The sequence below is a fragment of the Pleurodeles waltl genome, chromosome 1_1, assembly GCF_031143425.1.
Source record: "Pleurodeles waltl isolate 20211129_DDA chromosome 1_1, aPleWal1.hap1.20221129, whole genome shotgun sequence".
NCBI lineage: Eukaryota > Metazoa > Chordata > Amphibia > Caudata > Salamandridae > Pleurodeles > Pleurodeles waltl.
The window spans coordinates 19,053,256-19,079,106 of record NC_090436.1 but is presented as its reverse complement, the minus strand read 5'-3'; the positions used below and the strand labels follow the sequence as shown (position 1 = coordinate 19,079,106).

At 50.9% G+C, this 25,851-nt stretch overlaps 1 protein-coding gene across 1 annotated transcript in view; it reads left to right on the top strand.

Moving 5' to 3' along the window:
- Positions 1–25,011, top strand: part of LOC138255404 (dedicator of cytokinesis protein 2-like) — a 1,984,107-nt gene extending 1,959,096 nt beyond the window's left edge. Inside the window, exons 50-53 of the mRNA XM_069205837.1 lie at positions 3,614–3,779; positions 10,736–10,847; positions 19,391–19,521; positions 24,753–25,011. Coding sequence (XP_069061938.1) covers positions 3,614–3,779; positions 10,736–10,847; positions 19,391–19,521; positions 24,753–24,842 — 499 coding nt within the window. The 3' untranslated portion in view covers positions 24,843–25,011. The remainder of the gene's footprint in view (positions 1–3,613; positions 3,780–10,735; positions 10,848–19,390; positions 19,522–24,752) is intronic.
- Positions 25,012–25,851: the final 840 nt, after the last annotated feature.

Here is a 25,851-nt window from a genome sequence, read left to right as displayed (position 1 = left end):
GACTGGAATAAAAAAATATTTTTTGGTTTCCAAAAAGACATAGGAGCATATTTATAAGCCCATAGCGCCACCTTGTGCCACAATAACGTCATTATTGTTTACGTTAATGTGGCCCAACGAGGCTGAAATCCCCACGCCGTATTCACAGGGTGGCACAATGCATGAATTGTGCCACTCTGTAACCCTTTGCGCTACATTATGCCTGCGCCAGGTATAATGTATGCAAAGGGGGCGTTCACCCTTTAGGGGGCCGAACAATGGCGCAAGGAAATCTATGAGATTTCCTTGTGCCGTGTTTCACTGCACTTTTAATGCCTGCTCAGAGCAGGCGTTAAAAGGGGGCCTCCATTCTGTAGAATGGGCCCCTCTGTACTCTGCAGGAGTAGCACCCTGTGTACTCTGCAGGAGTAGCGCCCTATGTACTCTGCAGGAGTAGCGCCCTGTGTACTCTGCAGGAGTAGCACCCTGTATACGCTGCAGAAGTAGCACACTGTGTACTCGGCAGGAGTAGCGCCCTGTGTACTCTGCAGGAGTAGCGCCCTGTATACACTGCAGGAGTAGTGCCCTGTGTACTCTGCAGGAATAGCGCCCTGTGCACTCTGCAGGAGTAGCGCCCTGTGTACTCTGCAGGAGTAACGCCCTGTGCACTCTGCAGGAATAGTGCCCTGTGTACTCTGCAGGAGTAGCTCCCTGTGTACTCTGCAGGAGTAGCGCCCTGTATACGCTGCAGGAGTGGCGCCCTGTGTACTCTGCAGGAGTGGCACCCTGTGTACTCTGCAGGAGTGGCACCCTGTGTACTCTGCAGGAGTGGCGCCCTGTATACTCTGCAGGAGTAGCGCCAATATTTGTATTCTACTCCTGCAGAGTACATCAATAGCGTAATGAAAAATTACGCTATTGCCCCCTACTCTGGCCATGGTGCGCTGTATTTTAAATACAGCGCACACACAGTGGCGGTAGGGGGGCGCTAAGGGGTGCAGGGACAGTGGTGCTGCACTCAGTGCAGCGCTAATTTCCATAAATCTGCCCCATATCGCCTTGGCAGTCTTGACACTGAAGGGAACTACTTAGTTGGTGTATGTGCTCTTTTCAAAATGAGTTTCAGGAAAGAGGGAGTTCACCAGATCAGAGTGCAGAGTGAGTTGCTGAAAAGACAGAGCTCATCCTATCAGGGAGGAGAGTGAGTTGCAGGAATGAGGGAGCTCATAAAATCAGGGAGGAGAGAGTTTTTCAGGAATGAGAAAGCTCTCTAGTTCCTGGGGGAGAGTGAGTTCATGAGCCACTGAGCTCATCAGATCCGGGGGGGAGAGTGAGTTTCAGGAACGAGGGAGCTCACCAATTCGGGAGGGGGGTAGGGAAGAGAGTGAGTTGCAGGAACAAGGGAGCTGACCAGATCAGGGAAGAAAGCGAGTTGCAGGAACGAGGGAGCTCACCAGATCAGGGGATAGAGTGAGTTGCAGGAACGAGGTATCCCAGCAGATCAGGGGAGAAAGTGAATTTCAAGAATGAGGAAGCTCACCAGATCAGTGCAGAGTGAGTTGCGGGAGTGAGGGAGCTTACCAGATCAAGGGAGAGAGTGAGTTGCAGGAACGAGGGAGCTCACAATATCAGCGCAGAGTAAGTTGCAGGAACGAGGGAGCTCACCAGATCATGGGGGAGTGTGAGTTGAAGGAAAGACAGAGCTCATCGTATCACGGAGGGAATGAGGGAGCTCACCAAATGAGGGAGGAGAATGAGTTTCAGGAATGAGGAAGATCACCAGATCCGGGGGGAGAGTGAGTTTCAGGTACGAGGGATCCCACCAGATTGGGGGGGGTGATGGGAGTGAATTAGAGGAATGAGCGAGTTGACCAGATCAGGGGGAGAGTGAGTTGCAGGAGCTAAGGACCTTAACAGATCAGGGGAGAGAGTGAGTTTCAGGAATGAGGGAGCTCACCAGATCAGTGCAGAGTGAGTTGCAGGAACGAGGGAACTTACAAGATCAGGGGAGAGAGTGAGTTGCAGTAACGAGGGAACTCACCAGATTAGAGGGCGAGTGAGTTGCTGGAACGAGGGAGCTCACCAGATCAGGGGAGCGAGTGAGTTTCAGGAATGAGGGAGCTCACCAGGTCAGGGCAGAGAGTGAGTTCCAGGAACAATGGAGCTCACCAGATGAGTGCAGTGTGAGCTGCAGGAACGAGGGAGCTCACCTGATCAGGGGAGAGATGAGTTTCAGAAATAAGGGAGCTCACCAGATGAGTGCAGTGTGAGCTGCAGGAACGAGGGAACTCACCAGATCAGGGAAGAGAGTGAGTTTAAGATTCTAGGAGTGCAGCAGAGAGATCTTGGCATCCTGGCTTCCAGCTCCATATCTTTTGGGGCTGAGAGGGTTGTCGTGACTGACGTGTGGTGATGAGGGCTCACCGCCTTCCTTGCCAGACATGGTGGAGTGCTTGAATCCTCCACTTTGTAGGTGATGCAAATGACCCTGAGGTGACGCAGGGCAGAGAACTATTCTGAAGGTGGTGAGATATGGAAACTGTGACCACTCACCTCTGCTGGGCTCTATGGAGCTTTGTGACTTTCCCAGGTTTATTTTTGTCGTCTTGGTGAAGATTTTTAATAAAACTTCACTCACATCACAAAGTTAGCAGAGGGTTAAAGACAGACGAAATGGTGTATATTGGGAGAAAAAAACACAATCCAACTGGGTGATTCTCCTAGAAAAATCTGTAGAAAAACCATTTTGTAAGAACATTTTACCCACAAATGACGTTTTTTTAGTGTAAGAGAAATTCATGAAGTTTGTCACACCTGCAGATCTTTGCCTGAAGTGTCAGAACTACATACTTCCCTATCTTTAATTTGGAATGAAAATGTAAATCCATACCAAGGGCCACTGGAATTATGCGGCAGGAGAGAGTCAAATTATGCGGCAGGGTAGTATTACTTCATTATTTCGTCATTTTTGGTAGCACTCTCTGGGCAGTGGTTGCACCTCATTCGTACCAGTTTAACTCACAACTGTGCAGTAACAAGTGCGGTCACCTTTTTAGTAAATCATATCGAATCGTACTTTATTTCGACATAGGTCATAAAGGTTTGCACATAAAACAATAAAACAAAAAAGTGCATTCATTATCATTGTGCTTTACAAAGCACCACACTTACTTAAAATAAAATTTACATAAAATAGAGATAGCTCTCTGAAGCCATAGTCACTGGGAGGGGAAGGGCCAATCATAGGCCAAGGCCTGCATTTGTCCACCATTGTCCATGAGGTAGTCGATGCAAAGTGATGCACCTTTTTAGTAACTTTTGAACCATTTGAGCTAGAAACACATTTTGTTTTTAATCTGCAGATAATACGGCAGATTGATTATGTGGCAAACGCAGCAAATCTACATTTATGCGATAATTCCCACATTCCCACAATCGCATAGTTCCAGTGGCCCTGTCCATAGGCCTCCCTCAACCCAGTGCTGTACGTCACATGGAAGGTGGCTCCCCTCGGTGATATGTTCTCCACCCTAGGTCTTGTTGACCAGTTTTCATAGATTCAGGGTCCCATTACCCTCTTTGCCACAGCAGTAGTAGGTGATGGAGTGATGTTTAACGTACGCTCCTCTTTCAGTGTCGCGGAGCCTCCACTCCCCAAGAAGGCCTTGTCGCGCTCCCAGGATCGCATGCTCGAAGCCGAGGAGAAGAAAAGCGAGAAGAAGGAGAACAGGAGCAGCGCCCTGTTTAGTAGCCGCAAGCAGGACCAGCGGATGTCCATCTCCGACTCTCTTGACCTCAAGGTACGTAAACTGGGGGATAAAAGGGGTAGGTGTAGGTTGTTAGATTTGGTAATGGCATATGAACATGGCATTTTTAGGTACCAATTACATCAAGATAACTGGACCAATTCATAAAGGTAAAGTTAGACCAAACGTCTAAGGGCCCGATTCATGCAGGTAAATATAGACCAAAAGTCTAAGGGCCTGATTCACAAAGGTAATCCTTTGACCAAAAGTCTAATGGCTGGTTCATACAGGTAAATTTAGACCAAAAGTCTGAGGACCCAATCCACAAAGGTACACTTAAACCAAAAGTCTGAGGACCCAATTCACAAAGGTAAACTTAGACCAAAAGTCTAAGGGCCCGATTCATACAGATATACTTGAACAAAAAGTCTAAGGGTCCGATTCACAAAGGTAAACTTCGACCAAAAGTCTAAAGGCCCAATTCTCAAAGGTAAAAATAGACCAAAAGTCTATGGGTCCGATTCACAAAGATAAACTTCAATCAAAAGTTTAAGGGCTCGATTCATACAGGTAAACATAGAAGTTTGGTCTAAGTTTAGACCAAAAATCTAAGTTTAGACCAAAAGTCTAACTTTACTAATAGTAAAGTTAGATTTTTGGTATAAGTTTATTCTTGTGGTCTAAGTTTAACTTTGTGAATTGGGCCCCCGTTTACGACATTCCATATTCGCAAAGGTATGTTACGAATAGTATCTTTATGTCCGCACTCGGTGCAGAATCAAAGCATTCGGGGCAGAATCTCCATTCCGAGTATGGAGATTCCACCCCAAGTGTGGACATAAAGATACTGCTCATAACGTACCTTTGTGAATACGGAAAAGTCTAACTTTACCTTTGTGAATGCGGCCCAACGTGTATTTGTTAAGCGCATGTTCTCCAGTTTATCCATCATGGTGCTGAATTACAAATGTTTATTGTACTTATCAGTCTTGGAAGGATGAAAGGCTGAGTGGACTCAATGGGATTTGAACTTCAGACCATGTGGTCACGCACAGCTCTATGGAGTAGATACATTAGCTCACTGAGGCATTTGATCCCAAGAAGTTCCCTAGGCTGCCAAAAGGGATTCTCTGCCACAGAGATTCAATAAAACTTCTATATCAAACGTGTGAGTGTATGTGTGTGTATCACGGGTGGGTGGTAAGCTCGGCTACTCTGATCGAGCTAACGGAGTTTTTGGCACTCCGTGCTCCACTTGGAGTGCGTAGTTCAAGCAAAAACTCCATTAGCCCCGCCAGCAGAGGAGAGCTCACAGCATGCACACTGCAGCCCAGTTATGGGCCACACAGCACAAACGCAGACAGTCTGGGCTGCCGTGCACACTCGGCCCGACATCATGGAGCTGCTCTCTGGCGCCAGCCCAGTAGCTCCGGATCCAGGCCTCTCTCCAACCACCAGCAGCCCGGCCTGGGAGTAGGCCAAGAGGCAGAGGGAGGCAGAGAGCCAGGCCGCTGGCAACGAGGACCCCCTGGGAGAACCCAGGTAAGTCCTCATTTTTTTAAAATTCTTATGTGCACACTGGTGCACAAGAGGCCTGAAATGGCACCCTTCACTGCCTATGGCCCTTTCCGGAATGCTTCCAATCTCGGAAACGCTAAGAAGGGTTGGGCCTGGCTAACCAGGCCCAACTCTGCTTAGCACTCCTGAGCTCGGGCACATTCGAAACAGGGTGCTCCCAATCTCGGAAACTCTAAACAGGGTTTCAAATCAGCTCTGCGGAATTCCGCAGAGTGGAACTCTGTGAGCTCCGCCCAGGCCTAGTGTGTGTGCAGAGCTTTACGTGGGCTGGGTCCCTCTGGTTCTCAGACCCAGCAGTAATTAAAAACAACATCCAGTCGGGTTTGTATCGGGCCCTAATATGATGTCCAGGGCCCCAGCACTCCACCCTGCGACGCTCAACTCGCTGAGTTGTTCTCCGGCGGAGTGGGACCTTCTTTTGTTGTGCTGCATCAACCGCATTTGCACCTCCTTTGAACCCGAATCCTACAGCTTCTGGGGGTGCTGGCTGGCATCCTGAGGACTCTCTAAAGTGCTGAGAGCCCCCTCTTCCTCCTCACATAGAGTTGAGGCCCCCAGGTCCCTCCTAGGTCCATCCAGCGCCATTTTGACGAAAAACGCACTTTTGTCGCAGCCAAGGCTTGTTGGTGCCTTCCAACACAAAATCTTGTCTGCAACAATCTTCACGCCGTGGGACATCTTTTGCATTATGCAGGAACCCGCTGGCATCTTCCTAGGGTGAGTTTCTGCAGTCTTTGACTAAGCAGGGACTCTTCTTTTGCACCCTCTTCTGGGTTGGCAGGGGCTCCTGTCCTTCCTGGAACTTCTTTCGACTTCTGGACTTGGTCCCCTTCATTGGCAGGTCTTCAGGTCCAATAACCCAGCAGTTGTTCTTTGCAGACTTGGTTGGCTGCTGCAGAATCCCAAAAACGAGGTGTAGTGTGTCCTAAGGAAACTTGCGGTACTTTACTCCTGCTTTTCTGGGCTCTGGGGTGGGGTAATTTACTTACATTTACCATATTCTTACTCTCCCAGTGATTCTGCACACACTACACTTGTCTAGGGGGGAAATTCGTGATACACATTCCACTTTTTTAGTATATGGTTTGTGTTGCCTCTAGACCTATTTTCTCCCATTTCATTCTATAGGATTTCCTACTGTTTGCATTGTTCTTTGGCTATTTACTTGTCTAATTTTGTTGTCTAGTGTATATATTGTGTATAATACTTACCTCCAGAAGGAGTATTGTCTCTAAGATATTTTTGGTACTGTGTCACCCAAATAAATACCTTTATTTTTGGTAACACTGAGTATTGTCTTTACTTGTGTATAAGTACTGTGTAACTACAAGTGGTATTGCATGAGCTTTGCATGTCACCTAGTTCAGCTTAAGCTGCTCTGCTACAGCTACCTCTATCAGCCTAAGCTGCTAGAACACTACTACTTCACTAATAAGGGATAACTGGACCTGGTATAAGGTGTAAGTACCCAAGGTACCCACTACAAACCAGGCCAGCCTCCTACAATCACCGCACTCAGCACAAAGCTCTGCTATGATACTTCATGGCACAGATCTGAACTGAGCAGCGTCATATAATGTGGAAGGCTTCGAACACGCACCTGGGACAAGCAGAGGTGTGGTGAGACTTCAAGCACATACCTGGGAAAGACATGGAGGCTTCAAGGTCATACCTGGGACAGACATGAAGGCTTCAAGGTCATACCTGGGACAGACATGGAGGCTTCAAGGTCATACCTGGTACAGACATGGAGGCTTCAAGGTCATACCTGGTACAGACATGGAGGCTTCAAGGACATACCTTGGACACGCATGGAGACTTCAAGCACATACCTGGGACAGGCAGGGAAGTGGTGAGACTTCAAGCACATACCTGGGAAACGCATGGAGGCGTCAAGCCCATACCTGGGACACGCATGGAGACTTCAAGTACATACCTGGGACAGGCATGGAGGCGTCAAGGACATACCTGGGACAGACATGGAGGCTTCAAGGACATACCTGGGACAGGCATGGAGACTTCAAGTACATACCTGGGACAGGCATGGAGGTGTCAAGGACATACCTGGGACAGACATGGAGGCTTCAAGGACATACCTCGGACAGACATGGAGGCTTCAAGGACATACCTGGTACAGACATGGAGGCTTCAAGGACATACCTGGGACATGCATGGAGGCTTCAAGGACATACCTAGAACAGCCATGGAGACTTCAAGTACATACCTGGGACAGGCATGGAGGCGTCAAGGACATACCTGGGACAGACATGGAGGCTTCAAGGACATACCTGGAACAGCCATGGAGACTTCAAGTACATACCTGGGACAGGCATGGAGGCGTCAAGGACATACCTGGGACAGACATGGAGGCTTCAAGGTCATACCTGGGACAGACATGGAGGCTTCAAGGACATACCTGGTACAGACATGGAGGCTTCAAGGACATACCTGGGACATGCATGGAGACTTCAAGCACATACCTGGGACAGACATAGAGGCTTCAAGGACATACTTGGGACAGACATGGAGGCTTCAAGGACATACCTGGGACAGACATGGAGGCTTCAAGATCATACCTGGGACAGGCATAGGGGCTTCCAGCACATACCTAGAACAGGCAGGGATGTGGTGAGACTTCAAGCACATACCTGGGACACGCATGGAGACTTCAAGCACATACCTGGGACAGACATGGAGGCTTCAAGGACATACCTGGGACAGCCATGGAGACTTCAAGTACATACCTGGGACAGGCATGGAGGCGTCAAGGACATACCTGGGGCAGACATGGAGGCTTGAGGCTTCAAGGACATACCTGGTACAGACATGGAGGCTTCAAGGACATACCTGGGACATGCATGGAGACTTCAAGCACATACATGGAACAGGCATAGAGGCTTCAAGGACATACCTGGGACAGACATGGAAGCTTCAAGGACAAACCTGGGACAGACATGGAGGCTTCAAGGTCATACCTGGGACACGCATGGAGACTTCAAGCACATACCTGGGACAGACATGGAGGCCTCAAGGTCATACGTGGGACAGACATGGAGGCTTCAAGGTCATACCCGGGACAGACATGGAGACTTTAAGGACATACCTGGGACAGACATGGAGGCTTCAAGGACATACCTGGGGCAGGCAGGAAGGCTTCAAGCACATACCTGGGACAGACATGGAAGACTTCAAGGTCATACCTGGGACAGACATAGAGGCTTCAAGGTCATACTTGGGACAGGCAGGGGTGTGGTGAGACTTCAAGCACATACCTGGGACAGACATGGAGGCTTCAAGGACATACCTGGGACAGGCATGGAGGCTTCAAGCACATACCTGGGACAGGCATGGAGGCTTCAAGCACATACCTGGGACAGACATGGGAGATTTCAAGTACATACCTGGGACAGGCATGGAGGCGTCAAGGACATACCTGGGACAGACATGGAGGCTTCGAGGACATACCTGGGACAGACATGGGAGATTTCAAGTACATACTTGGACAGGCATGGAGGCATCAAGGACATACCTGGGACAGACATGGAGGCGTCAAGGACATACCTGGACAGACATGGAGGCTTCAAGGTCATACCTGGGACACGCATGGAGGCTTCAAGCACATACCTGGGACAGGCATGGGAGACTTCAAGTACATACCTGGGACAGACATGGAGGCGTCAAGGACATACCTGGGTCAGATATGGAGGCTACAAGGTCATACCTGGGACAGACATGGAGGCTTCAAGGTCATACCTGGGATAGACATGGAGGCTTCAAGCACATACCTGGGACACGCATGGAGGCTTCAAGGACATACCTGGAGCACACATGGAGGCGTCAAGCACATACCTGGGACAGACATGGAGGCTTCAAGGACATACCTGGGACAGACATGGAGGCTCCAAGCACATACCTGGGACAGACATGAAAGCTTCAAGCACATACCTGGGACAGACATGGAGGCTTCAAGCACATACCTGGGACAGACATGGAGGCTTCTAGGACATACCTGGGAAAGGCATGGGAGACTTCAAGTACATACCTGGGACAGACATGGAGGCGTCAAGCACATACCTGGGACAGACATGGAGGCTTCAAGCACATACCTGGGACACGCATGGAGGCTTCAAGCACATACCTGGGACAGACATGGAGACTTCAAGCACATACCTGGAACACGCATGGAGGCTTCAAGCACATACCTGGGACAGACATGGAGGCTTCAAGGACATACCTGGGACAGCCATGGAGGTTTCAAGGACATACCTGGGACAGACATGGAGGCGTCAAGCACATACCTGGGACAGACATGGAGGCTTCAAGCACATACCTGGGACACGCATGGAGGCTTCAAGCACATACCTGGGACAGACATGGAGACTTCAAGCACATACCTGGAACACGCATGGAGGCTTCAAGCACATACCTGGGACAGACATGGAGGCTTCAAGGACATACCTGGGACAGCCATGGAGGTTTCAAGGACATACCTGGGACAGACATAGAGGCTTCAGGCACATGCCTGGGACACGCATGGAGGCTTCAAGGTCATACCTGGACAGCACCACAACAGAGAGAGCAGAAAGACACAGTCACTGTCATCGAGTGGTTAATGAAAAAGAAAAAAGAAGCTTCCTTTAATGGGAACGGCGGAAGGACACCAGTCAGTCCATCAGAAGGTTGGTAAAGAGGCTATGCTCCAGGGGAGGGACAAACACAAGAAGAGGAAGGCAAGCCTTCAGATAAAAAGCAAATGAGAGTGAAAATTAAGCCAGCCAATGATAAACCGTGGGTGGGCTGTAACCCCATGAATGTTTGTGTGTGGTCCCTGACATGCTATTGTCAAAAGCTGGCTAGTAGGCGGGATCTAAAAAGGAAGCACTAAACCAGTGGCCCAACAGCCTTGAGCCCTGACACTGAAGCATGTTCTTTTTGGATGGAGATGCACATGTGAGCAGGCAGATACCATAATTCATAGGCAGTAGGTCTTAGGTCCACTGGTTGAAGTGGGCTTACCCTCTGCCCCACTGTACACTGCTACAACGTACAGAAGCAAAATGTGACTGACACTCAAACAGTCCAATGGCTGAAGAGAGCAGACCCAAAGCCCATCCGTGTATGTGTAAGTCTGCATGTATTGTTTTTATTATCTTTTTTACAAGAGTCTGGCCGGCAGCTACATGTTAGGTCAGACGTAGAAGGAACATGGCTCCTTGAGCATTATCCCGACCACACAACAGATACCCTTGTGACCTCTATGGGAAGGGTGTTGGCTCTCACACTAGGCACAATGAGCTGTTTTATTTGTAGAGTGTTTTTGGTGGCCCTTCCCAGTGAAAGCAGAATGTAACTGTTGTGATCTGTGGAGAGAATGAATGTGTGAGCCATCATAGCGCTTCCTGAAGTAATTTGTACCATGTTTATATCAACAGGAAAGCAAGAGACTGTCTCGGAACGTAAGCGAGAGCCACCTGTGCCTGGGAGAGACCCCCAGGCTGCCATCACCAGCCAAGGATTGCAGCCCGCCTTTATCTCTCAGTAATGGTACGTGGGCTAGGTAGAGGGTTGAGGTCTCACTCTGGTCGCCATGACACATGGGTTGCCCCTGCTTGCAGACAATGGTTGTGTTTATACCCTCACACCTCTGTGTCAATAGTTCAAGGGTTACTTCTAACTTTACGTCCTCTTTCAGGTATAAATAGGTTTAACTCTGCACAGGGTAAGGAGTGTATTGGAATGATGTGTGATGGAATCCTCACACACTCAGTGCATCTCCGCCCCTCTCCTCCCTGTCCCCATCCTCTCTTGGTGTTGTGGTATCCCTTTTGGTTTGGATGTTTGGTTAAACCTGGGGTGGTACTTTAAATGTCATGTGTAGCATTCATGTTTGTGTATTGATAGGTAAACATACATCAGGCTGTAGTAAGACATATACCTCATTCCGAGGTATAAACTTACATTTATAATTTGGGTTCTATAAGAAATATGGAGTTGTAATAAAAGAACAGTAGTAGGGAATGTTGATAAAATCAAGGTGTCTCACTGCTGAGACGATGGGACATTCAGGATGTCTCACAGTAGAGAGTCACACGATGAGACAAGCTGTCTCACTACAGAGAGGTGCACAGTGAGGCAAACTGTCTCACTGCAGAGAGACGCTCAATGAGATATTCAAACTATCTCACCGCAGAGAGGTGCACGGTGAGGCAAACTATCTCACTGCAGAGAGGCGCTCAATGAGATATTCAAGCTGTCTCAATACAGAGAGGTGCACGAGGAGACAAGATGTCTCACAAGAGGTGCATGAGGAGACAAGCTGTCTCACTTCAGAGAGGTGCACGAGGAGACATGCAGTCTCACTGCAGAGAGGTGCATGAGGAGACAAGATGTCTCACAAGAGGTGCATGAGGAGACAAGATGTCTCACAAGAGGTGCATGAGGAGACAAGCTGTCTCACTTCAGAGAGGTGCACGATGAGACATGCAGTCTCACTTCAGAGAGGTGCACGAGGAGACAAGCAGTCTCACTGCAGAGAGGTGCACGAGGAGACAAGCTGTCTCACTGCAGAGAGGTGCATGAGGAGACAAGCTGTCTCACTGCAGAGAGGTGCACAAGGAGACAAGCTGTCTCACTGCAGAGAGGTGCATGAGGAGACAAGCTGTCTCACTTCAGAGAGGTGCACGAGGAGACATGCAGTCTCACTGCAGAGAGGTGCATGAGGAGACAAGATATCTCACTGCAGAGAGGTGCATGAGGAGACAAGCAGTCTCACTGCAGAGAGGTGCACGAGGGGACAAGCAGTCTCACTGCAGAGAGGTGCACGAGGGGACAAGCAGTCTCACTGCAGAGAGGTGCACGAGGGGACATGCAGTCTCACTTCAGAGAGGTGCACGAGGAGACAAGCTGTCTCACTACAGAGAGGTGCACGAGGAGACAAGCTGTCTCACTACAGAGAGGTGCACGAGGAGACAAGATGTCTCACAAGAGGTGCATGAGGAGACAAGCTGTCTCACTTCAGAGAGGTGCACGAGGAGACATGCAGTCTCACTGCAGAGAGGTGCACGAGGAGACAAGCAGTCTCACTGCAGAGAGGTGCACGAGGAGACAAGCTGTCTCACTTCAGAGAGGTGCACGAGGAGACAAGCAGTCTCACTGCAGAGAGGTGCACGAGGAGACAAGCTGTCTCACTGCAGAGAGGTGCACGATGAGACAAGCAGTCTCACTGCAGAGAGGTGCACCAGGAGACAAGATGTCTCACTTCAGAGAGGTGCACGATGAGACAAGCAGTCTCACTGCAGAGAGGTGCACCAGGAGACAAGCTGTCTCACTGCAGAGAGGTGCACGATGAGACAAGCAGTCTCACTGCAGAGAGGTGCACGAGGAGACAAGCTGTCTCACTGCAGAGAGGTGCACGATGAGACATGCAGTCTCACTGCAGAGAGGTGCACGATGAGATATTCAAGCTGTCTCACTACAGAGAAGTGCACGAGGAGACAAGCTGTCTCACTGCAGAGAGGTGCACGAGGAGACAAGCTGTCTCACTGCAGAGAGGTGCACGATGAGATATTCAAGCTGTCTCACTACAGAGAAGTGCACGAGGAGACAAGCTGTCTCACTGCAGAGAGGTGCACGAGGAGACAAGCTGTCTCACTGCAGAGAGGTGCACGATGAGACATGCAGTCTCACTACAGAGAGGTGCACGATGAGAGAAGATGTCTCACTACAGAGAGGTGCACCAGGAGACAAGCAGTCTCACTTCAGAGAGGTGTACAATGAGATATTCAAGATGTGTCACTACAGAGAAGTGCACGAGGAGACAAGCTGTCTCACTACAGAGAGGTGCACGAGGAGACAAGCTGTCTCACTGCAGAGAGGTGCACGATGAGACATGCAGTCTCACTGCAGAGAGGTGCACGAGGAGACAAGCTGTCTCACTGCAGAGAGGTGCACGAGGAGACAAGCAGTCTCACTACAGAGAGGTGCACCAGGAGACAAGCTGTCTCACTGCAGAGAGGTGCACGAGGAGACAAGCTGTCTCACTGCAGAGAGGTGCACGATGAGACATGCAGTCTCACTGCAGAGAGGTGCACGATGAGACATGCAGTCTCACTGCAGAGAGGTGCACGAGGAGACAAGCAGTCTCACTGCAGAGAGGTGCACGAGGAGACAAGCAGTCTCACTGCAGAGAGGTGCACGATGAGATATTCAAGCTGTCTCACTACAGAGAAGTGCACGAGGAGACAAGCTGTCTCACTACAGAGAAGTGCACGAGGAGACAAGCTGTCTCACTGCAGAGAGGTGCACGAGGAGACAAGCTGTCTCACTGCAGAGAGGTGCACGATGAGACATGCAGTCTCACTACAGAGAGGTGCACGATGAGAGAAGATGTCTCACTACAGAGAGGTGCACCAGGAGACAAGCAGTCTCACTTCAGAGAGGTGTACAATGAGATATTCAAGATGTGTCACTACAGAGAAGTGCACGAGGAGACAAGCTGTCTCACTACAGAGAGGTGCACGAGGAGACAAGCTGTCTCACTGCAGAGAGGTGCACGATGAGACATGCAGTCTCACTGCAGAGAGGTGCACGAGGAGACAAGCTGTCTCACTGCAGAGAGGTGCACGAGGAGACAAGCAGTCTCACTACAGAGAGGTGCACCAGGAGACAAGCTGTCTCACTGCAGAGAGGTGCACGAGGAGACAAGCTGTCTCACTGCAGAGAGGTGCACGATGAGACATGCAGTCTCACTGCAGAGAGGTGCACGATGAGACATGCAGTCTCACTGCAGAGAGGTGCACGAGGAGACAAGCAGTCTCACTGCAGAGAGGTGCACGAGGAGACAAGCAGTCTCACTGCAGAGAGGTGCACGATGAGATATTCAAGCTGTCTCACTACAGAGAAGTGCACGAGGAGACAAGCTGTCTCACTACAGAGAAGTGCACGAGGAGACAAGCTGTCTCACTGCAGAGAGGTGCACGAGGAGACAAGCTGTCTCACTGCAGAGAGGTGCACGATGAGACATGCAGTCTCACTGCAGAGAGGTGCACGATGAGACATGCAGTCTCACTGCAGAGAGGTGCACGAGGAGACAAGCAGTCTCACTGCAGAGAGGTGCACGAGGAGACAAGCAGTCTCACTGCAGAGAGGTGCACGATGAGATATTCAAGCTGTCTCACTACAGAGAAGTGCACGAGGAGACAAGCTGTCTCACTGCAGAGAGGTGCACGATGAGACATGCAGTCTCACTGCAGAGAGGTGCACGATGAGACATGCAGTCTCACTGCAGAGAGGTGCACGAGGAGACAAGCTGTCTCACTGCAGAGAGGTGCACGAGGAGACATGCAGTCTCACTGCAGAGAGGTGCACGATGAGACATGCAGTCTCACTGCAGAGAGGTGCACGAGGAGACATGCAGTCTCACTGCAGAGAGGTGCACGAGGAGACAAGCTGTCTCACTGCAGAGAGGTGCACGATGAGACAAGCTGTCTCACTGCAGAGAGGTGCATGAGGAGACAAGCAGTCTCACTGCAGAGAGGTGCACGATGAGACATGCAGTCTCACTGCAGAGAGGTGCACGAGGAGACAAGCAGTCTCACTGCAGAGAGGTGCACGATGAGACATGCAGTCTCACTGCAGAGAGGTGCACGATGAGACATGCAGTCTCACTGCAGAGAGGTGCACGAGGAGACAAGCAGTCTCACTGCAGAGAGGTGCACGATGAGACATGCAGTCTCACTGCAGAGAGGTGCACGAGGAGACAAGCAGTCTCACTGCAGAGAGGTGCACGATGAGATATTCAAGCTGTCTCACTACAGAGAAGTGCACGAGGAGACAAGCTGTCTCACTGCAGAGAGGTGCACGATGAGACATGCAGTCTCACTGCAGAGAGGTGCACGATGAGACATGCAGTCTCACTGCAGAGAGGTGCACGAGGAGACAAGCAGTCTCACTGCAGAGAGGTGCACGATGAGATATTCAAGCTGTCTCACTACAGAGAAGTGCACGAGGAGACAAGCTGTCTCACTGCAGAGAGGTGCACGATGAGACATGCAGTCTCACTGCAGAGAGGTGCACGATGAAACATGCAGTCTCACTGCAGAGAGGTGCACGATGAGAGAAGATGTCTCACAAGAGGTGCATGAGGAGACAAGCAGTCTCACTGCAGAGAGGTGCACGAGGAGACAAGCTGTCTCACTGCAGAGAGGTGCACGATGAGACATGCAGTCTCACTGCAGAGAGGTGCACGATGAGACATGCAGTCTCACTGCAGAGAGGTGCACGATGAGACATGCAGTCTCACTGCAGAGAGGTGCACGATGAGACAAGCTGTCTCACTGCAGAGAGGTGCACGAGGAGACAAGCAGTCTCACTGCAGAGAGGTGCACGATGAGACATGCAGTCTCACTGCAGAGAGGTGCACGATGAGACATGCAGTCTCACTGCAGAGAGGTGCACGAGGAGACAAGCTGTCTCACTGCAGAGAGGTGCACGATGAGACAAGCAGTCTCACTGCAGAGAGGTGCACGAGGAGACAAGCAGTCTCACTGCAGAGAGGTGCACCAGGAGACAAGCAGTCTCACTGCAGAGAGGTGCACGATGAGACAAGCAGTCTCACTGCAGAGAGGTGCACGAGGAGACAAGCAGTCTCACTGCAGAGAGGTGCACAAGGGGACAAGCAGTCTCACTGCAGAGAGGTGCACGATGAGACATGCAGTCTCACTGCAGAGAGGTGCACGAGGAGACAAGCTGTCTCACTGCAGAGAGGTGCACGATGAGATATTCAAGCTGTCTCACTACAGAGAAGTGCACGATGAGACATGCAGTCTCACTACAGAGAGGTGCACGATGAGAGAAGATGTCTCACTACAGAGAGGTGTACAATGAGATATTCAAGCTGTCTCACTACAGAGAAGTGCACGAGGAGACAAGCTGTCTCACTACAGAGAAGTGCACGAGGAGACAAGCTGTCTCACTGCAGAGAGGTGCACGAGGAGACAAGCTGTCTCACTGCAGAGAGGTGCACGATGAGACATGCAGTCTCACTGCAGAGAGGTGCACGATGAGACATGCAGTCTCACTGCAGAGAGGTGCACGAGGAGACAAGCAGTCTCACTGCAGAGAGGTGCACGAGGAGACAAGCAGTCTCACTGCAGAGAGGTGCACGATGAGATATTCAAGCTGTCTCACTACAGAGAAGTGCACGAGGAGACAAGCTGTCTCACTGCAGAGAGGTGCACGATGAGACATGCAGTCTCACTGCAGAGAGGTGCACGATGAGACATGCAGTCTCACTGCAGAGAGGTGCACGAGGAGACAAGCTGTCTCACTGCAGAGAGGTGCACGAGGAGACATGCAGTCTCACTGCAGAGAGGTGCACGATGAGACATGCAGTCTCACTGCAGAGAGGTGCACGAGGAGACATGCAGTCTCACTGCAGAGAGGTGCACGAGGAGACAAGCTGTCTCACTGCAGAGAGGTGCACGATGAGACAAGCTGTCTCACTGCAGAGAGGTGCATGAGGAGACAAGCAGTCTCACTGCAGAGAGGTGCACGATGAGACATGCAGTCTCACTGCAGAGAGGTGCACGAGGAGACAAGCAGTCTCACTGCAGAGAGGTGCACGATGAGACATGCAGTCTCACTGCAGAGAGGTGCACGATGAGACATGCAGTCTCACTGCAGAGAGGTGCACGAGGAGACAAGCAGTCTCACTGCAGAGAGGTGCACGATGAGACATGCAGTCTCACTGCAGAGAGGTGCACGAGGAGACAAGCAGTCTCACTGCAGAGAGGTGCACGATGAGATATTCAAGCTGTCTCACTACAGAGAAGTGCACGAGGAGACAAGCTGTCTCACTGCAGAGAGGTGCACGATGAGACATGCAGTCTCACTGCAGAGAGGTGCACGATGAGACATGCAGTCTCACTGCAGAGAGGTGCACGAGGAGACAAGCAGTCTCACTGCAGAGAGGTGCACGATGAGATATTCAAGCTGTCTCACTACAGAGAAGTGCACGAGGAGACAAGCTGTCTCACTGCAGAGAGGTGCACGATGAGACATGCAGTCTCACTGCAGAGAGGTGCACGATGAAACATGCAGTCTCACTGCAGAGAGGTGCACGATGAGAGAAGATGTCTCACAAGAGGTGCATGAGGAGACAAGCAGTCTCACTGCAGAGAGGTGCACGAGGAGACAAGCTGTCTCACTGCAGAGAGGTGCACGATGAGACATGCAGTCTCACTGCAGAGAGGTGCACGATGAGACATGCAGTCTCACTGCAGAGAGGTGCACGATGAGACATGCAGTCTCACTGCAGAGAGGTGCACGATGAGACAAGCTGTCTCACTGCAGAGAGGTGCACGAGGAGACAAGCAGTCTCACTGCAGAGAGGTGCACGATGAGACATGCAGTCTCACTGCAGAGAGGTGCACGATGAGACATGCAGTCTCACTGCAGAGAGGTGCACGAGGAGACAAGCTGTCTCACTGCAGAGAGGTGCACGATGAGACAAGCAGTCTCACTGCAGAGAGGTGCACGAGGAGACAAGCAGTCTCACTGCAGAGAGGTGCACCAGGAGACAAGCAGTCTCACTGCAGAGAGGTGCACGATGAGACAAGCAGTCTCACTGCAGAGAGGTGCACGAGGAGACAAGCAGTCTCACTGCAGAGAGGTGCACAAGGGGACAAGCAGTCTCACTGCAGAGAGGTGCACGATGAGACATGCAGTCTCACTGCAGAGAGGTGCACGAGGAGACAAGCTGTCTCACTGCAGAGAGGTGCACGATGAGATATTCAAGCTGTCTCACTACAGAGAAGTGCACGATGAGACATGCAGTCTCACTACAGAGAGGTGCACGATGAGAGAAGATGTCTCACTACAGAGAGGTGTACAATGAGATATTCAAGATGTGTCACTACAGAGAAGTGCACGAGGAGACAAGCTGTCTCACTGCAGAGGTGCACGATGAGACAAGCAGTCTCACTGCAGAGAGGTGCACGAGGAGACATGCAGTCTCACTGCAGAGAGGTGCACGAGGAGACATGCAGTCTCACTGCAGAGAGGTGCACGAGGAGACATGCAGTCTCACTGCAGAGAGGTGCACGAGGAGACATGCAGTCTCACTGCAGAGAGGTGCACGATGAGACATGCAGTCTCACTGCAGAGAGGTGCACGAGGAGACAAGCAGTCTCACTGCAGAGAGGTGCACGAGGAGACAAGATGTCTCACAAGAGGTGCATGAGGAGACAAGCTGTCTCACTTCAGAGAGGTGCATGAGGAGACAAGCTGTCTCACTGCAGAGAGGTGCACGATGAGACATGCTGTCTCACTGCAGAGAGGTGCACGATGAGACATGCAGTCTCACTGCAGAGAGGTGCACGATGAGACATGCAGTCTCACTGCAGAGAGGTGCACGATGAGACATGCAGTCTCACTGCAGAGAGGTGCACGATGAGACATGCAGTCTCACTGCAGAGAGGTGCCCGAGGAGACAAGCTGTCTCACTGCAGAGAGGTGCACGATGAGACAAGCAGTCTCACTGCAGAGAGGTGCACGAGGAGACAAGCAGTCTCACTGCAGAGAGGTGCACCAGGAGACAAGCAGTCTCACTGCAGAGAGGTGCACGATGAGACAAGCAGTCTCACTGCAGAGAGGTGCACGAGGAGACAAGCAGTCTCACTGCAGAGAGGTGCAAGATGAGACATGCAGTCTCACTGCAGAGAGGTGCACGATGAGACATGCAGTCTCACTGCAGAGAGGTGCACGATGAGACATGCAGTCTCACTGCAGAGAGGTGCACGATGAGACATGCAGTCTCACTGCAGAGAGGTGCACGATGAGACAGTTAAGATGTCTGAGATGTAAAGGCTTCAAAGGTTGAGTAAGGCTTGTGTCCATAGGGTCCGTTGTCTTCAATTCTGCTAACCTGGTCCCTGGTCTTATTAATTCAGCACTAGCCTGAGACTTGAAGTTTAAAGCCCTCCAGACATGAGTGATGCACAATGACAGCTTTGGCTCCTGGTCAGTTTTATTAGTCTGGACACTCTCTGCCCTTCTACTCAACTCTACCTTTTCATTTTTCTCATCAGTGTCTTCTGTGAATGGCTTTGGTGGTCGGATCAAGAGCGCAAACAGACCTCCTCCACTACCCAAGAAGATCAGCCTTTCCCTGTACGAGAACTTCGGCGAGCAAGCCCAACGAGAGACCTCCCCTGAACAGGTAGGGACCTTGAACCAGCTCATCAGCCTTCATTCCCTAAACCTGTGGTTCTTAACCTGTAGTCCAGGGACCTCCTGGGGTCTGCAGGCCCAACGGGAGACCTCCCCTGAAAAGGTAGGGACCTTGAATCCACTCAGCAGCCTTCATTACCTAAACCTGTGGTACAGGGACCTCCTGGGGTCTGCAGGCCCAGAGAGAGACCTCCCCTGACCAGGTAGGGACCTTGAACCAGCTCATCAGCCTTCATTCCCTAAACCTGTGGTTCCTAACCTGTGGTCCAGGGACCTCCTGGGGTCTGCAGGCCCAACGAGAGACCTCCCCTGAACAGGTAGGGTCCTTTAACCTGTGCATCCACCTTCATTCCCTAGACCTGTGGTTCTTAACCTGTGGTCCAGGGACCTCCTGGGGCCTGCAGGCCCAGAAAGAGACCTCCCCTGAACAGGTAGGGACCTTGAACCCGTGCATCTCGCTTCATTCCCTAAACCTGTGCTTCTTAATCTGTGGTTCGGGGCCTCTTGGGGTCCGCAGACCTAGAGAGAAACCTCCCAGGAACAGGTAGGGACCTTGAACCTGTGCATCAGCCTTCATCCCCTAAAACTACTGTGTTGCCGGGTTGGACAGAGCTTAGTGCGCATGTATGTTTGGCCATGCATGCTGGGGGGCCTACCCCTTCTACAATAAAACGATAATAAACATGGTTTATTATCATTTTATTGTAGAAGTTTGGAAGCTGCTGCTGCTGGTGGGGGTGACGCTCCTCCGCCCTAGCCTGCTTTGAGCCCATGCATCAGCCTTCATTTCCTAAACCTGTGGGGTGCAGAGGCCCAGAGAGAGACCTCCCCTTGAACACATGCATCAGCCTTCATTCCCTAAACCTGTGGGGTGCAGAGGCCCAGAGATAGACCTCCCCTTGAATCCATGCATCAGCGCCTTCATTCCCTAAACCTGTGGGGTCCAGAGGCCCAGAGAGAGACCTCCCCTTGAATCCATGCATCAGCCCCTTCATTCCCTAAACCTGTGGGGTCCAGAGGCCCAGAGAGAGACCTCCCCTTGAATCCATGCATCAGCCTCTTCATTCCCTAAACCTGTGGGGTCCAGAGGCCCAGAGAGAGACCTCCTCTTGAACACATGCATCAGCCTCCATTTCCTAAACCTGTGGGGTGCAGAGGCCCAGAGAGAAACCTCCCCTTGAACACATGCATTCGCCTTCATTCCCTAAACCTGTGGGGTCCACAGGCCCAGAGAGACACCTCCCCTTGAACACATGCATCAGCCTTCATTCCCTAAACCTGTGGGGTCTAGAGGCCCAGAGAGAGACCTCCCCTTGAATCCATGCATCAGCCTCTTCATTCCCTAAACCTGTTGGGTGCAGAGGCCCAGAGAGAGACCTCCCCTTGAATACATGCATCAGCCTTCATTCCCTAAACCTGTGGGGTGCAGAGGCCCAGAGCGAGATCTCCCCTTGAACACATGCATCAGCCTTCATTCCCTAAACCTGTGGGGTCCAGAGGCCCAGAGAGAGACCTCCCCTTGAACACATGCATTGGCCTTCATTCCCTAAACCTGTGGGGTGCAGAGGCCCAGAGAGAGACCTCCCCTTGAATCCATGCATCAGCCCCTTCATTCCCTAAACCTGTGGGGTGCAGAGGCCCAGAGGGAGACCTCCCCTTGAACACATGCATCAGCGTTCATTCCCTAAACCTGTAGGGTGCAGAAGCCCAGAGAGAGGCCTCCCCTTGAATCCATGCATCAGCCTTCATTCCCTAAACCTGTGGGGTCCAGATGCCCAGAGAGAGACCTCCCCTTGAACACATGCATCGGCCTTCATTCCCTAAACCTGTGGGGTCCAGAGGCCCAGAGAGAGACCTCCCCTTGAACACATGCACCGGCTTCCCTAAACCTGTTGGGTCCAGAGGCCCAGAGAGACACCTCCCTATGAACACATGCATCAGCGTTCATTCCCTAAACCTGTGGGGTCCAGAGGACCAGAGAGAGACCTCCCCTTGAACACATGCATCGGCCTTCATTCCCTAAACCTGTGGGGTCCAGAGGCCCAGAGAGAGACCTCCCCTTAAATCCATTCATCAGCCTTCATTCCCTAAACCTGTGGGGTGCAGAGGCCCAGAGAGAGACCTCCCCTTGAACACATGCATTAGCCTTCTTTCCCTAAACCTGTGGGGTGCAGAGGCCCAGAGCGAGATCTCCCCTTGAACACATGCATCAGCCTTCATTCCCTAAACCTGTGGGGTCCAGAGGCCCAGAGAGAGACCTCCCCTTGAATCCATGCATCAGCCTTCATTCCCTAAACCTGTGGGGTCCAGAGGCCCAGAGAGAGACCTCCCCTTGAATCCATGCATCAACCTCATCATTCCCTAAACCTGTGGGATCCAGAGGCCCAGAGAGAGACCTCCCCTTGAACACATGCATCAGCCTTCATTCCCTAAACCTGTGGGGTGCAGAGGCCCAGAGAGACACCTCCCCTTGAATCCATGCATCAGCCTTCATTCCCTAAACCTGTGGGGTCCAGAGGCCCAGAGAGAGACCTCCCCTTGAACACATGCATCAGCCTTCATTCCCTAAACCTGTGGGGTCCACAGACCCAGATAGAGACCTCCCCTTGAACACATGCATCAGCCTTCATTCCCTAAACCTGTGGGGTCCAGAGGCCCAGAGAGAGACCTCTCCTTAAATCCATGTATCAGCCTTCATTCCCTAAACCTGTGGGGTGCAGAGGCCCAGAGAGAGACATCCCCTTGAACCCATGCATCAGCCTTCATTACCTAAATCTGTGGGGTCCAGAGGCCCAGAGAGAGACCTCCCCTTGAACACATGCATCAGCCCCTTCATTCCCTAAATCTGTGGGGTGCAGAGGCCCAGAGCGAGACCTCCCCTTGAACACATGCATCAGCCTTCATTCCCTAAACCTGTGGGGTCCACAGACCCAGATAGAGACCTCCCCTTGAACACATGCATCAGCCTTCATTCCCTAAACCTATGGGGTGCAGAGGCCCAGAGAGAGACCTCCCCTTAAATCCATGCATCAGCGTTCATTCCCTAAACCTGTGGGGTGCAGAGGCCCAGAGAGAGACCTCCCCTTGAATCCATGCATCAGCCTTCATTCCCTAAACCTGTGGGGTCCACAGGCCCAGAGAGAGACCTCCCCTTGAATCCATGCATCAGCCTCATCATTCCCTAAACCTGTGGGGTGCAGAGGCCCAGAGGGAGACCTCCCCTTGAACACATGCATCAGCGTTCATTCCCTAAACCTGTTGGGTCCAGAGGCCCAGAGAGAGACCTTACCTTAAATCCATGCATCAGCGTTCATTCCCTAAACCTGTGGGGTGCAGAGGCCCAGAGAGAGACCTCCCCTTGAATCCATGCATCAGCCTTCATTCCCTAAACCTGTGGGGTCCACAGGCCCAGAGAGAGACCTCCCCTTGAACACATGCATCAGCCTTAATTCCCTAAACCTGTGGGGTGCAGACGCCCGGAGAGAGACCTCCCCTTGAACACATGCATCAGCGTTCATTCCCTAAACCTGTGGGGTGCAGACGCCCGGAGAGAGACCTCCCCTTGAACACATGCATCAGCGTTCATTCCCTAAACCTGTGGGGTCCACAGGCCCGGAGAGAGACCTCCCCTTGAACACATGCATCAGCCTTCATTCCCTAAACCTGTGGGGTGCAGAGGCCCAGAGAGAGACCTCCCCTAGAACACATGCATCAGCCTTCATTCCCTAAACCTGTGGGGTCAACAGGCCCAGAGAGAGACCTCCCCTTGAATCCATGCATCAGCCTTCATTCCCTAAACCTGTGGGGTCAACAGGCCCAGAGAGAGACCTCCCCTTGAACACATGCATCAGCCTCCATTCCCTATGCCAATGAGAGAGGGCAGGAATGCACCGTATTTAGTATTTATGTAATACAGTGCATTCCTGTCCTTCCCCCCAGGGCTGGCACACAATTGGCTGCCTGTGGTGGTGCTAGGCAGCCAAAATGGCATCAGGGCAGAGCGAAAGGACAGGAGTGCACCATATTGCATAGAAACAGCGCATTCCTGCCCTTTCTCTTTGACGCAGGGAAGCACATCATTGTGACGTGCTCCGCTGCCCTGCATCAAAAGTCCATAAATGTTTGGCTGAGAATGTATCTGTGCTTAATTTCTGCTTATTGTTTCCGGTACTGAGCACCGGCTCTTATTTTTGAGGGCCGGCGTTTATTCTTCTGCCTCAAGCATTTGCTGCAAGCAAGAGACACATATGGGAAAGACGGATGAAGAGAAAAACGAAAAAGCGTCACAAAGGGAGAAAGTAAAAAGATGTAAGAGTGAGCTGAAGGGGCAGGGATTGGTTGTAAATGGATTAAAGAGGCCCAAGATGGCTTCAGGATTGCGCTGCCTCAGTATTCACTGCTGGCAGATTTAAATGCAGCAACCGTGCTTTTAAGAGGAGGGCTTCGGGCCCGGCACGTTTTTATTTACAAATTAAGCACTGGTATGTATAATACTCACTGCACTGGTATACTGCAGTAGTGCTGAGTACCAGGAAGGAGTAAAGTCCGCCCACTCTGTCTACACCAGTATCTTACTTGAGAGTTGGATCCTGATTTAGAGTTTCTTGGTAACTGAAAATTAACTAATTCGTGTAGGAAATGCTAAATCCAGGGGGAATATCTCTGTAGAACATTTTAGATTTAGCACGTCCTCCAGAACGTCCTTTACCACCCAAATCCAGCTCAGGCCCCAGAGTGTTTGCTCCAAAGAATGCCCTGCAGTCCCATCACTGGAACAACCTGCCTGCCATCTCTGTCAAAGCAAGCTCAGCTGAAAGCTGAAGTACATGCAAGACCCTATTTATTCTTGGGGTACATTTGGAAAGAGCTCTAACAGTATTGAGGAGACCCCAGATGTCGATGGAGCCTAGAACGTCTGGTCCAGGCACCATTTAACATCCAAAGGTTATTGCATGTCTTCTCATGTGATCTCGTGTCATCTCATGTGTTTTCAGCTATGAGATCATCCAGGATATTTAGTGATAAGATGCACCTTCTACCCTGGGTCCTCCCCAACGACGTACAGTATTGGAAAGGCAGCAGTGTACGCTAACCTGACCACTAGTGAAAATGTTTGTCAGTATGGCTGAGCATCAGATGCAACACAGACCCAACCCGCCTGCTGCGTTCGATCAAAAATGTTTTACCCACAACTCATCTTGCGCCTTTGTTTTACTCTAGGATTCATCTCCAAGCACCCCCAACTTCAACAAAGCCCTCAGGTCTCCACCGGCTCCTCCTCCGAAAACGAAGCGCCCCTCGCCACCGTAACCCTGAATCCTACGATGGCCACCACTGTGTTCTCAACACTGCGACCTCTGTCCTGTGACCGTCCAAAGTGCCAATCTACCAAGTCATTTAGACCACTGTAACCTGTGTGTGACCCTCCGTTCACAGCACCACAACCTCTTTTTAAGCAATAAAGTGCTGCAGCCTTTTTAAAATACTTCAACCTCTGTAATGTTTTAATTAGTTCTCAGCACTTTAAGTTGAAGCACTTCTTAAGTAATGGATTGCACTGCAACCTGTGCGTTGAGTAGTTTACAGCACTCATTGGATAGCCTCTGCTATTTAACTTAAGACACTGGAACCTCTGTGTTCATTAGTTCACAGCACTTCAACCTGTTTAAAGCAAGTGATAGAGCACTTTTAATTAGTAATAATTGCACTGTAATTTGTGTGTTGGCACATCAGCCGCTTCCTTAGGCATCTGATAGCATCACCGCCTCTTTGCTACTAAGGCGCTATAATCTGCATGTTAGCTCTGACCTCTGCGTCAAGTAACAAAGAGAACTGTGACCTCTATGTCAAGTGATTATTACTACTGTTACCTCTGAATTAAAAGCTATAGACGGGGTGCTAAAATTATGAGATTTTGCGGCACAGCATTTTCTGTATAGTTATGGACTTGCCACATTTGCCACATAATCAATAATGGCCTGCATAAGCTGCTGAATGTAACAAAAAAATCGATGTCTATCTCGCACTGATCAAAAGTAAAACGCACGTTGCTGTGCAGTGGGAGGCTCTTCGCAAGGGATGGATGGTCACCTTTTTTTTGCTTATTGCTATATGTGGGTGTCAAACCGGTACTAATGAGGTGCAACCTTTGCCTTGATAGTATTAACAGTTGTAAAATTGACAAAATAATGAGGTAATTTTATCACAAAATGTGCTGCATTGTGCCGCATAATTTGCCTTTTCTGGCTGCATATTTTGGTGCTCCCCTGCCGCATAATTCCACTGGCTCTGAATACACACAGTAGACTCCCTGCAGCCT